This window comes from Physella acuta, unplaced genomic scaffold (genome assembly GCF_028476545.2).
Source record: "Physella acuta isolate Inbredline_101_S28 unplaced genomic scaffold, ASM2847654v3 ptg000012l, whole genome shotgun sequence".
NCBI classification, from domain to species: Eukaryota; Metazoa; Mollusca; class Gastropoda; family Physidae; genus Physella; species Physella acuta.
Window position 1 is genome coordinate 293,943 of NW_026731532.1, and position 13,085 is coordinate 307,027.

The 13,085-nt window shown below is 38.3% G+C and overlaps 1 protein-coding gene across 6 annotated transcripts in view; it reads right to left on the bottom strand.

Annotated features, from left to right (window-relative positions):
- The window catches only part of LOC131934989 (nuclear receptor corepressor 1), a 66,324-nt gene that overhangs the window by 7,588 nt on the left and 45,651 nt on the right, over positions 1 to 13,085 (bottom strand). For 4 of the 6 annotated variants that reach the window (XM_059291276.1, XM_059291267.1, XM_059291282.1 and 1 more), the window contains 18 exons: positions 12,711 to 12,882; positions 12,176 to 12,291; positions 11,894 to 12,052; positions 11,605 to 11,658; positions 11,336 to 11,475; positions 10,978 to 11,140; positions 10,707 to 10,871; positions 10,100 to 10,266; positions 9,545 to 9,694; positions 8,508 to 8,766; positions 7,703 to 8,094; positions 5,404 to 6,217; positions 4,838 to 5,017; positions 2,723 to 2,897; positions 2,205 to 2,339; positions 1,488 to 1,710; positions 596 to 726; positions 109 to 217 (listed from right to left, as the gene is read on the bottom strand). In XM_059291276.1, the coding sequence (XP_059147259.1) occupies positions 109 to 217; positions 596 to 726; positions 1,488 to 1,710; positions 2,205 to 2,339; positions 2,723 to 2,897; positions 4,838 to 5,017; positions 5,404 to 6,217; positions 7,703 to 8,094; positions 8,508 to 8,766; positions 9,545 to 9,694; positions 10,100 to 10,266; positions 10,707 to 10,871; positions 10,978 to 11,140; positions 11,336 to 11,475; positions 11,605 to 11,658; positions 11,894 to 12,052; positions 12,176 to 12,291; positions 12,711 to 12,882 (3,704 nt within the window). The remainder of the gene's footprint in view (positions 1 to 108; positions 218 to 595; positions 727 to 1,487; positions 1,711 to 2,204; positions 2,340 to 2,722; positions 2,898 to 4,837; positions 5,018 to 5,403; positions 6,218 to 7,702; positions 8,095 to 8,507; positions 8,767 to 9,544; positions 9,695 to 10,099; positions 10,267 to 10,706; positions 10,872 to 10,977; positions 11,141 to 11,335; positions 11,476 to 11,604; positions 11,659 to 11,893; positions 12,053 to 12,175; positions 12,292 to 12,710; positions 12,883 to 13,085) is intronic. The other 2 variants (XM_059291277.1, XM_059291278.1) reach the window with 2 other exon arrangements.

A 13,085-nucleotide genomic window follows, 5' to 3' on the forward strand; every position in this document is an offset into this window, starting at 1 on the left:
ATTTTCCATACTTTCATTTATTGATCTTTTCAAATTTAATAATTGTATTTTTTTTAAAAACGAGATAAAACATAAGAATAGTGATGTAGAAATCTGGCAACAACTGACCTGGGGGTCAAAGTATCTCTGTGTGGGCTTGCCGCCGTAAGCCTGTGCTTCAGTCATGGACCTACTCTCATTCTGAGAACTGGCCTCTGAGGAGCTGGGGGTTGACTGGCTGTAGAAAACATTAGCAAATGCTCTTTTAAGTGCTGAACAATATCAAATGCTCTTTGAAGTGCAGAATAATATCAAATGCTCTTTTAATTGCTAAAGAATATCAAATGCTCTTTTAAGCGCTGAACAATATCAAATGCTCTTTTAAAAACTGAACAATATCAAATGCTCTTTTAAAAGCTGAACAATATCAAATGCTCTTTTTAAAGGTGAACAATATCTAACGCTCATTTAGTTGTTGAAAATAAATAATCCATGTGTAATTTTACATCTTCTCACTGTCTACTTTGTGACTTTCATGTCAGATACAACTAGTGTAAGTCATACATTTGACTGTCTACTTAGAAGCTCATGTGTCAGGTGTAACTAGATGACCTACCGGACAGGTGAAGATTTCTGATGCCCATCATCAGGTGTGGTCTGGTTGATCTGATGGATAATGATGGCATTGATAAGTTTATCTGCAGTCATTGCACGGCTACTCGGCTGACCAGCACCTGAGTTTGGAGGCTGAAGAAAACAAAACAGATTTTTTGACACAGTCTAACAGGGAAATTATTTCCACTCAAGTAAGACAAAAAATGTCTTGAATAACTTTTTATATACTAGAGAGCTGAGACGAGGCTGTTTTAAGAGACCAGAGATAAACTGAAGCAGCCTTATCAATCAAGCTGTGCACCTCAAACCATGACCTAACTTTCTAACAAGTGTTTTTCTATGTCACAACATTTTACACAAAAATCTACTCAATGTTGCTGGCAACAAATAGTATTTATGATGAAAAGAAAAAAAAACAGTGCAGACACAAACAGAAATATAACCAAGTGAAATATGCATGCAGTAAAACCATCTACATACAAATATTTAAAAAGCTTAAGTATGCATTGATCCTGAGGTATTTACACTAGACTTTCAATACTTGTCAAAGAATAAATATACTCCGCAACAAATCAAATGGATGCTAGATGATATGCATAGTTACAGTAAAGTATGTTGGAAGTTAAAAAAGATTTTGCTACAATTTCATCCTAGGCAACCTATCTATAATTTAAATATCTTTAAACTAGAATCACAGTTGTCTTTTACAAATAAACTTGCCAGATAAATTCCAAGTTAAAATACCAAAACGAATTCACCAATTGAATACAGTTTATGATGAACCATTCTAGACTGACAATTAAAAAATCCACAAATCAATATACCAACAATGAATGAAGTTTGACAACACAGATGGACTGACAATAAAGAAAAACAAGAGAGGTTTGACTTACTGCTGAACTTCTGCATACCTGCGGTGAGTTGGCCACATTGTCTCTCTGAAAAGCTGATAAGAGAAAAGCTGAGCCACCAGAATCTCCTATCTGATTTCTCATGTAATTGGTATCTGTGAGCTGGCGGGGATTGCCCAGATCTTTCCTTTGGCTATCTGACTGGGATTGTGAGATGTCTGGCCTACGTGAGTCTCCACTGCGCATCTCACCACCACGTATTTCACTGAAGATTTAAACAAGAATAAGCTCCAGTATGACAATACAAATACTTTATTCTAATAAGATATTTGTACAATTTTTTTACCACAACTCATTTGCTAAACAAATCATCTGTCCTGATAAACAAAAAATTCAAAATAATCTGCTAAAATGTTTAAAAATGTATCTTACAAAAAACTTTTGCAATATGTCAAATTTTGCATCACTTCTAGTAATCAAATATATATGAACCATTAATTTCAATGAAATCAGTACATCTTAAACAGTGTAAGCATTAGCTCCCCTGAAATACTAAAAAAAAAACCCCACAGTTGTAAGTGGTAATAGATCAGGTTTTGAGTTTTTAGATATTTTTAAAAATCTCATCTGCTTAGCTATGATTTAACAATGTACAGATGCTTGGACTGTTACCTTTGGTAGTAGTCATCATGTAGTAATCAAAACTTACGCATTTTTTAAAATCTAGACTACCCCAGCCAGGGGAGTTAAGCAACCTACCCTAGGTACTGTTCCCTGCTGTCTGGACGCTGGCTGGGATACCCCCTGGAGTCCAGTGACTGAGAGGAATGTATCTGATGCTGCTGTGACACATTAGGGCCCCTTGCCTCTGCCAGCCTGCGCTCCTGTTCTTGCCTGTGCGTTCAGTAAAGATACACTTAACTATCATTACATTTAGTGCAGCAAGGTTAAGTTGACACATTACTTGTTTACATTCTTATGATTTAACCATAATCTCAGCGCTTATGTACCAAAATGTTAAAAAGTAAAGGTAAATTTTTTTATCCTATATTCAACTGCTGATATGTTGCCTTAACATCTATTTCTGGGTGGGTTTTAACCTTCCAATTTTAAATTAATTACCTCAAATGAAAAAAAAATGTGTATTAAAAAACAACGCACTACTTACACTATATATTTGCACAATTTAATACCACAAGCATACAGTGCATGTAAATAAGTAACTAATATTTTACCATGGTGAATGAAAGTTTACTACAAGTCAACTCATGTCTGACCTATTGTGCTGCTCCATGCTGGTCTCGTACTGACGTTTCTGCAGCTGCTGTTCCCACTGGGCTGTCCTGGCCACCGCAGCTGATGTCACTTTATCAAATGTCAGGTCTGTCTTGTACGCCCCCCTCATATTAGGGGAATGTCTGCGGTTTGGATCTAACATTGCAGAATGCCGACCTGTAAAAAATTGATTTATCTTTCACTTCCGGCATTTAAAAAAAGTTGCCCCTTAGGGCAGATGAAAAGGAGTTCATTTGTTTGTTCAACTCTGAATTGTGTGTTAGCACTGCAGTTGTCTTTAATTTCCCTGACTTGATTGCATTGCCTATCAGAACTGTGTAAACTTGGGGGACAACCTACAGACTTGAGCCTGTCAACCAAACTTGAACCTTTCAAATTAGTAAACCTATGCTCTGCCACGCCTGCCCATCAAAAGAATAGTAGAGTACCCTTTTGAACCATACAATCCACGGGCAGATGAAGTAGAGTTAACCTTTTTGCAGTGACCTTGGCATATGAGGACATAGTCAGCACTATGCCAAGCCACATTTATTTTCCCTAACGTTGGTCAGGTATCCATCAGAGTTGGGTGGAGTCAAGTATGTACAAACTTGAGCCTGGAATACGAACTTGAGGCTTTCATGTTAGCTCTACCATTTTGACCACAGCAACCGCTACACCAGCCAATACCAATCACTTATTCCTGTTGAAACAAGAGTAAAGCAACCACCAGTTACCTGGGGAGAGTTGTTGGCTCCTCTGTTGTTAGAAACAAGAGTAAACCAACCACCAGTTACCTGAGGAGAGTTGTTGGCTCCTCTGTTGTTAGAAACAAGAGTAAAGCAACCACCAGTTACCTGGGGAGAGTTGTTGGCTCCTCTGTTGTTAGAAACAAGAGTAAACCAACCACCAGTTACCTGAGGAGAGTTGTTGGCTCCTCTGTTGTTAGAAACCAGAGTAAACCAACCACCAGTTACCTGGGGAGAGTTGTTGGCTCCTCTGTTGTTAGAAACAAGAGTAAAGCAACCACCAGTTACCTGGGGAGAGTTGTTGGCTCCTCTGTTGTTAGAAACCAGAGTAAACCAACCACCAGTTACCTGAGGAGAGTTGTTGGCTCCTCTGTTGTTAGAAACAAGAGTAAAGCAACCACCAGTTACCTGGGGAGAGTTGTTGGCTCCTCTGTTGTTAGAAACCAGAGTAAACCAACCACCAGTTACCTGAGGAGAGTTGTTGGCTCCTCTGTTGTTAGAAACAAGAGTAAAGCAACCACCAGTTACCTGGGGAGAGTTGTTGGCTCCTCTGTTGTTAGAAACCAGAGTAAACCAACCACCAGTTACCTGAGGAGAGTTGTTGGCTCCTCTGTTGTTAGAAACCAGAGTAAACCAACCACCAGTTACCTGGGGAGAGTTGTTGGCTCCTCTGTTGTTAGAAACCAGAGTAAACCAACCACCAGTTACCTGAGGAGAGTTGTTGGCTCCTCTGTTGTTAGAAACAAGAGTAAAGCAACCACCAGTTACCTGGGGAGAGTTGTTGGCTCCTCTGTTGTTAGAAACCAGAGTAAACCAACCACCAGTTACCTGAGGAGAGTTGTTGGCTCCTCTGTTGTTAGAAACAAGAGTAAAGCAACCACCAGTTACCTGGGGAGAGTTGTTGGCTCCTCTGTTGTTAGAAACCAGAGTAAACCAACCACCAGTTACCTGAGGAGAGTTGTTGGCTCCTCTGTTGTTAGAAACAAGAGTAAAGCAACCACCAGTTACCTGGGGAGAGTTGTTGGCTCCTCTGTTGTTAGAAACCAGAGTAAACCAACCACCAGTTACCTGAGGAGAGTTGTTGGCTCCTCTGTTGTTAGAAACAAGAGTAAAGCAACCACCAGTTACCTGGGGAGAGTTGTTGGCTCCTCTGTTGTTAGAAACCAGAGTAAACCAACCACCAGTTACCTGAGGAGAGTTGTTGGCTCCTCTGTTGTTAGAAACAAGAGTAAAGCAACCACCAGTTACCCGAGGAGAGTTGTTGGCTCCTCTGTTGTTAGAAACCAGAGTAAACCAACCACCAGTTACCTGAGGAGAGTTGTTGGCTCCTCTGTTGTTAGAAACAAGAGTAAAGCAACCACCAGTTACCTGGGGAGAGTTGTTGGCTCCTCTGTTGTTGCATGCTGGTGCTGTCAGCTAAAGCACTCTGTACATCAGATTTGTGTTCTGGATGGTGAGGCCTGCCTGTACCTGTGACTATGCTGGGTCTCTGGGCCACCATAGGGTCTAGAGATGATGGTAGGGCTTGTCCTTGCATGCCTCGATTTCCTACAAGAAATATTTATATAGAAAATAATAGTGAGATTCTATACATATTGTATAAAGTAATATATGCATTAATTTATTTTTAGTTCTTATGTAAGTATAATAGTGCTATGTGAATGTGACCAACACAAATAATCATGGGATTTTATGTATATTGTATAAAGTTAATATAGAGGCCTAAATTAGATTTTTGTTAGTTCTTATGTAAGTATAATAGCTATAGTGGCTTTATGTGTGTGTGATCAATTCAAGGTTAATGTTATTACAACAATAAGTCACAAAGAAAATATATTTATTTGTATAAAAAGTAAAACAGGCATTTTAAAAATTTAGTTCATACGTTATTCTAATTTAAAGTAGCAAATACAAACTGAAATGAGCGTACTGACCTTGAGGCCAGCCAGAGTTTTTATCATCTCTGGTACTGTGAGGTGAAGCCTTGCCCCTGGCATCTGCCTGCGCCCCCTGACCCCCCATCATGTAGACCATGTTCTGGTTGGCAGCCACCACCATTGGGTGACGGTGATCTATCCCTGGCTGGGGCTGTCGCTGGGGTGGGGCATGTGGGTGGGAGGGAGCCGGTGGAGGGTGACCTGGTTCTCTGCCACCTCTGGGTGATAAACCTTCCTCCCGCTCCCCTTTCTGACCACGTGGCATTTGCTGAGCGGTCAGGTAGTCACTCATGATAGTCTGGCGAGAGCTGTAAGGCGGGTTCTGTTCACCTTGATACTGCGCGTACGGAGCTCCTTGCGGGTACTGGCCTTGCTTACAGTACACAGCCTGCTGCTGCGGGTACTGCCCTCTGTCGTAGACCCCAGTTTGGTGGCGGTAGTTTGGGTCAATCCTCTGGGCCCCATCCCCAGCCGGTCCACTGGTTCTCCCTATCTCCCTCACAGGGGTGCCCTTGGTGATGGACCCCTGCTGCGCTGGGGGTGGGGCGGGCTGACGCACCATGGCCGACGCTTGCACAGCAGAGCTGACAGGTGTGCCCTGAGTGATGGAGCCCGCTCGGATCATCATGTGGGGGTTGTTGGATGGGGGGGAACGGGCCTGCTTTGGGGACGCCCTCTGAGCACTGCTGGTGATCAGGGGAGGTGGCGGTGGAATACGGGCAGGAGAATATCGAGTTTCAATGGCATGAGGGTAGGGGGATGAACTCTGTCCAGTGCCCCGAACATTAGGAGAAACTGATCTAGGTTCAACCTAATATTAAAAGAACATGGATCAGTATTTAGAATACACAAGTACATTTAAATAATCATTTAATTAATGACAAACACAAATGTATAGGTACATTCTATATACTACTAAAACTCAAGTTGTTTACATGTTTGTATATTTATTTTTTGTTTGTCTGTTTGGTTACATGAGAGCATCTGCATTTGTAGAACTGTAAAATATGTATTTATGTAGAGAATAATGTTCTTTTTTACCAAACTTTTATTTAAACACAAATAAATTTAAAGATGTTAATTAATTTTTTGATACATTCGTTGGTAGAAACACCACTTTAATAATAAAAGTTTAGATCAAACACGTTATTTTCTCAAAAACTTAAAAACTGTCACCGGTTTAGTTAGAGATGTCACTTGATGTTAAGGCCAAACCAAAAATAGTTTCACAGAAAAATACAGGGACATTTAGCGATGTCCCTTGAAAAGTATAAAAATAAAAGGCATACTGAAACTCAAACTTTAAGGCCAAACCAAAAATAATAAGTTAAAAAGAAAAAACATACAACAATAGAAACACAATCAATAATTTAAACTCTTTATTAAACTATTTCAGGCCTTAATTATTTTATATAAATCTTTGTTTGTTTAGGAATGGAATTTGTTAAATTAGGATATAATTTAATTTTTAATTTAAAATAATATTCGCGTAACCTAATTTACTCATGCTGGCTCTAAGTTAACCCAATAAATGTGCATCCCATCGTAAGTGCCCAAATGGCTGAGATGATAGTGTAATAGTTACCATGCGGGTGGTACGAGTTCGAGACACATCATGTCAGTATTAATTATTTTTTAAATTTTTGTATTTGAATTTTTAATGCACAGTGGGAAACCACAACACACGCAATTGGTTATAATTCATTACTATTAGTTTGACGTAACATTTAATACTTTATTCATTTATTATTCAAATGAGGTTTGAGCTTAAAAAATATTATAGAAAGAAATTGATGTTTTTAAAATGTAAACATATGTAAGCTGAGGTTTGACTTCTTTTTATATGTAAATGATAAAGTTGCCTATAGGGACATGCTTGGACATGGGGCAGCGGAAGTAGAGTTCACCTGTTTCTGTGACCTAAGAATATGAAGGGATAGTGTGATCAGATCCATGCTCAGCCGAAATCGGTGTTTTAAAAGACAAAAACATGTCTGAGGTGTGACGTTTTTATTTAATATGGGGTCTGGCTTTTTGTGACTATGTGTGACAGTGAGAAGGGAAGGGGAAAGATGAAAATCATCAAACGTGACATCATTTATGGATTACACTCAAAACCCACGGTTATTCAAGAATAACGGGTAGTCTAGTACAACCTAATACTAAATGAACAAGGATTAGTATTTTAAATACACAAGTACATTTAAATAAACATTTATTTAACACAAACGTGTATAGATACAATACAAAAGAGTTTTGCTAACTAATTACAGCAAATCTATGAGATCCTGCCTACCTGATAAACAGAAGGAGATTTGTTTCTGCTGTCTGGCCTGTGCATTGGCTTGCCCAGGTCCTGAACTCCATGGTGACTTGGTATATTGGGGGTATTATGAGAGTGGGCCGGTGGGGGTAGCCCCATTTTCAGGTTTGGTTCCATTGTTGACCGCTGGTACGTTTCTGGGCGAGGGCGGTGGGGGTCAAAGTCCCGGGGGTCACCCTTGTACCCATGCGGTCCTTTGTCTATTGGGTCGGAGCGTCTGGACAAGTCCTGTACTTCCATCTCCCCTGGTCTGGAAACAGAATAGCCGACCAGACCGCCCCTGGGGTCAGTCATATGAGGAGGGATGTTTCTGTCTTTTCTCAGATCTTGAGGGACTCGAGGTCGTACTGGCTCCATAACAGGTCCTGGTAAAATTAAAACATTTGTATATAGATTCTATGAATAGGTTCTTAAAGGATATTTTTTAATATCTGACACCCAAATTATAAAATGTATGATGATTATTAACATATTTTTATGTGTAGATTCTATAAATAACATCCAGACATTGTCTGAACTCAAAACATTCCAAATCTTAAGTATAAATAAACTTTTATTTATATACAAGATTTTATGGATATGGTCCATTATAGGATAATAATCTAATTGAAATGTTTAGCACACAAATTATGAATAATTGTACACAAAGGTTTTATGAATAATGTTAAAAGGCAAACTGCAATGAACAATAATTATCATTAAAATTATTAAAAATAAAAGCTGCAGAAATGTTAACCATGACAGACCAGGAATATAAAAAAAAAAATGTCTGACTTACTTCTCTCCTGTGGAACCTGGCTTTGAGCAGGGTCACACAGATTCCTCTCAATAGCAGAGTTGATCAGGTCTCTCACACAGGGGGGTTTACTCTGTCCTTTACCTGGCTGGAGCTGGGAGGTGTGGGGGGAGGCGGTGAGCCGGCTACCCCCCACCTCAGATGGCCGGGGTGACAGCCTGGTGTCATGGGGTTGTTCTGGCATTAAATGTGTCCCATACTGCAGGATTCTTGGGTAATCCATTGTGGTCACTTGAGGAACCTGCCAAAAGAGTTTTATTTTGGTCCCGAGTTGAATAATCACAAGAGCATCAACTCTTTAAGCCAGTAATTATTTTCACTGGAATTATTATTTCCCACTCAATATTTTTTTTAGTACTTAAGCTGCAAAATGTCTCAAATTTATTAACCAGTTGATTTAAAACCCAAACATTACTGATATAAATTAACTTTAATTGAATACCTTACACACTGATATTAATTTTAACTAATTATTTATTTATTGAAGAAAGATATTTACTTAGTTTTAAGGAGGAAAAATAAACTGTGTTTTTTTTGGGGAAAAAGATAGGCTTCTGTTGGGAAAATTAATGATAAGAATTGATTTTTATGCATTCTTACTCATAGAAAATGATGAATCCAACTAGTATTAGAATAAATACTTTAATTTTGGCTAATTTTATAACGCTGTGACGTAAACATTTACATGCAGCAGCTCAATGGGCGTTCCGCAGTGTTAAAAAAAGTTTTGTGAATGGTTTTACAAAAATATTTCTAAAAAATATAAAAATCAAACTACATGAAATAAATAAAATGAAAAATGTTAATTTTTCCACTCTAAATAAATTAGTGGAAGAAATAACATTTTAAGTGTATAAAATAATTATATTAAATGTCAAAATATATCTTGATACTTGTAGGCCTATATTTTAAAGCCGCTTTCAACAGTATGGCTATTGTAAAACTTTAGAGAACTTCTCACATTTTGACATAAAGGCTAATACTTGAATGAATTATCCCAACTGGTCTGACCAACTTACCTCCCTTATAACAGGTACCTCCCCGGTGGGTGGCCTTACCAAACTGCTTAAACTGCTGACAGGGCTGGCCCTGATACCTGGAAGTCCAGATGGTGTGGGCGGGGCTGACCCTTGCCGAGGCACAGAGAACAACTGCAAAAATGCATAATACTTCTCAGAGACCAAGTATTTCAAGCACATCAAATCAATCAAATACTCAACTGAACTGTCATGAGGCAGATGCTATGCAATTAGTCTGTTTTGTTTCTTTAACAGGATAATTTTACTGTCATTACATAAACAAGATATTTGCCCTCTTTACACCAGTACATAAAAGTTGTATACAGAACATTAAATGTGTAAGTGGAAGATTTGAAAACTTGAAACTTGCAGTAATACCAAGAATTCTATTTGTAGCATTGTTTTTTTTTTTCAGCCTGTATGAGTATTCTAAAAGCTGCATCTATACCACCTTGAGCATCATGACAGTTCAAATTGATTAAAAACATTTATCAGTGTAATCATTTAAAAGGGTAAATTTTGGCTTGCTCTTCCAACTGTCCTAGGCATACTCACAGGTGACTGCAGTGCACTGTGGGGAGTCCCACCACGGGAGCCGAGCCCTGATGAAGGGGGCCGATGTACAACCTCCAGTGGTGACTGGCTGTAGGTGCTGGTAGGGGCTGAGCCACTGACTGTGCTGATGGGATGTGGAACATGGGAGCTGGGGCCTCCAGGTGGGCCTAAAATGTTTACAGGAAAATATTTATAGGATGTTTTAGAGAGATTCTGATTTACAGGAGTAATCGATTACAGTGATGTTTACATTTTAGACACACAAGAAAACAATGTAAATATTATACATTATTTAAAAAACACTTTTTCTTGATTGCTCAAGAGTTTTATTATTACTTATGAAACAAATAAAAAAAAATGAAACAAAAATGACACAACAAATAATCTGTATACAAGATTATATGATAGTCAGCTACAAAATTTTGACAATTTTTTGTTAAAAAAAACTTAGCCCTACTCTTTTAAAAAAATATGACCCAAGTCTACTCAAAGCTGAGTTAGACAACACTAAAAAAAAAAGCGAAAGCTCACTCCACTGACAAACTTGACTTGAGCCACTAAACTGCCCAAATTCCCCCAAGCCTGGGCTAAACTAACCACCACATACCTTCATCAGCACTCATGGTGGCACTGCTGTCATTGTCCATGCTGCGCAGGCTGCCCTGTGAGGCACTCAGCTGTTTGTTGTTCTCAGACAAGTTGTTGCTGGGGACTGAGGCATTCTCAGTTTCCCCAGAAGAAACCCTGGGCTCTACAATATGATCTCCTTCACCTAGGAAGAAAAAATAAATTCCCGTGATATTTTATAGTGTGAAAATATATGGAAATAAATGCCTAACATTAGTGAATAATATATTTTAAAAAAGTAAGAAACATACCTTCTTCAATCCTAGGTGTTGGGCTGGGTGCACTGGCTGTATCACTGTCATCTCCATTGTCTTCATCATTGTCATCATCACTGACTGAAACCTCATCCTCTGACCCAGCTGTTACAGTGGATGTTATACTCTCACATGTGGAGGTTGTACGACGATCGCCACACTGAAACAAGGAAATAATTTTTCATTCCTTTCTAGCAGTGACTTCAATATTTATTTGAATCAACTTCTCATAAGTATTAAAAATACTATGATTTCTTGAGTGTTAAATTAAAATAACTTTTTAAATCAAGATTGAGTTTATTTTAATTTTCCCATTTAAAAATGTTTTTCTAAAGTAAAAAATAAAATATCTCACAGAGTCTTTATGCTCCTCAAGTATGGCCTCCAAGTTAAATTTCTTTTTATAATTAAAAAAGAAATTCTTGCACTGGGCTTCTGTCTTTGTCCCAATGAGTGCAGCTATGGCTGGCCAATCTTTACCATGTTTACGTAACCCTGGAAACAAAAACAGAGTCAACATAACATTGGGCTCATCTAAAAAACAACTTATTATCCCATCTTAAGTTTAAATCTTTTAAAATGTGTTATATTATAACACAACATATATACCATTGCTTTACAAACCTTTTTTAGCTTTCTCCATTTCATCCTCCGTCCATCTTGAGTTCTCTGACATATCTATCATGTGTATAACATAAAATAATTTCATTCAATAAATAGCCTAATTCACAAGGACAAAGTAAAACATTGAAGTAATTAGGGCCTATAGCTACTAACAAACTGAATTTCAATTAGTAGTGGTAAGTAAATTAGGGTGTCAACTGTTGTAAATTTTACTGTGATAATACTAAAAGTAGCAGTTTAAAAATCAAAACTAAGATAAAAATTAAGGTAAAAATGACTGGGTTTTAACCTGCATCTCCCCCATCACTGGTGCTCTCTGCTGGTCCACTGGTCACCTCTGGGGCTGCAGACGTGACACTGGACTCTGCTGCTTGGTGAGTGCTCCCCAGGCGTCTCATTATCCTGTTGAAACACGCTGAGCAGCACTTAGAAATATCTTCTTTCAACTCTGCAATCAAAATAACATTACTTAGCTGAGAAGTAAAAAAAAAAATTTTTTTAAATATTTTTTAACGGTTTAAAATTGTGATTGGTTACACAGCTTTAAGTTTGGTTCACTAGCTTTACTCACGCAACTCCTGCATGATGGTGCTCTTCAGTTCGGGGGATAACTCATGCCAGGTATTAGGCACAGGCCTCAATCTTTTGGTGCGCTTTCTTGGTGTACGGCATGTTGGGATGGGGCAACTGAAATCATGATTTAAAAGCTAAAACATACGAGTTATATTTTCTTGTTAATAGGTTTCTGATGGCAATACCCTAGTTCTCCTTGCTTTAATGAGCAAGTGACTCATGTTAGGGCAAGTAAACTTGACTGTGGACTAAGCTTACCACACAAAAAGTCATATTCAGAGGTAAAAACTTTTTTAGGGTAATAGATTTACAGTGAGGAGAGCAGCGTCTCTGATTCAGGTAATTTGACTAATGTTTATCGCAGCTTTCATTTAGGTAATATGACATATAATCTCTGCATAAGGTAATATGAAAAATATTTATAGCATCTCTTATTGATAACATGACAAAAACTTAGAAAATTTCATTTAGGTAATGTGAGAAACGTTTAAAAAATTTTTCATATAGGTAGAAATATTTTAAAAACAAGTTACTGCGTAAATCTTTTCCTGACAGTCCGACAGTGACATGACCGACAAACTCTCATGTCATCTTGTACGTCAGCAGGGGCTACGCTGTACTGGTCACAGTTGGCAGTGGTCAGGGGTCGGCTCAGACCAAAGTGGGCCAGTTCAACTTTACACACTGCACAGTTGTGGACCCCACCTATGAGTAGAATTTGTAAAAATTCACTAGTTAAATCAGAAAGCAATTATGATTTTTAAACATTTTAACACACTAAAGGGGCACTAAATATTTCTCATTATGATTAGAAAACACATGGATCAAACATCACCATTTACATTATGCGCTAGACTGCTAACCCGTAAGTCTTGAGTTTGAATCTGGGTGGAACATCCCTGAGTCCA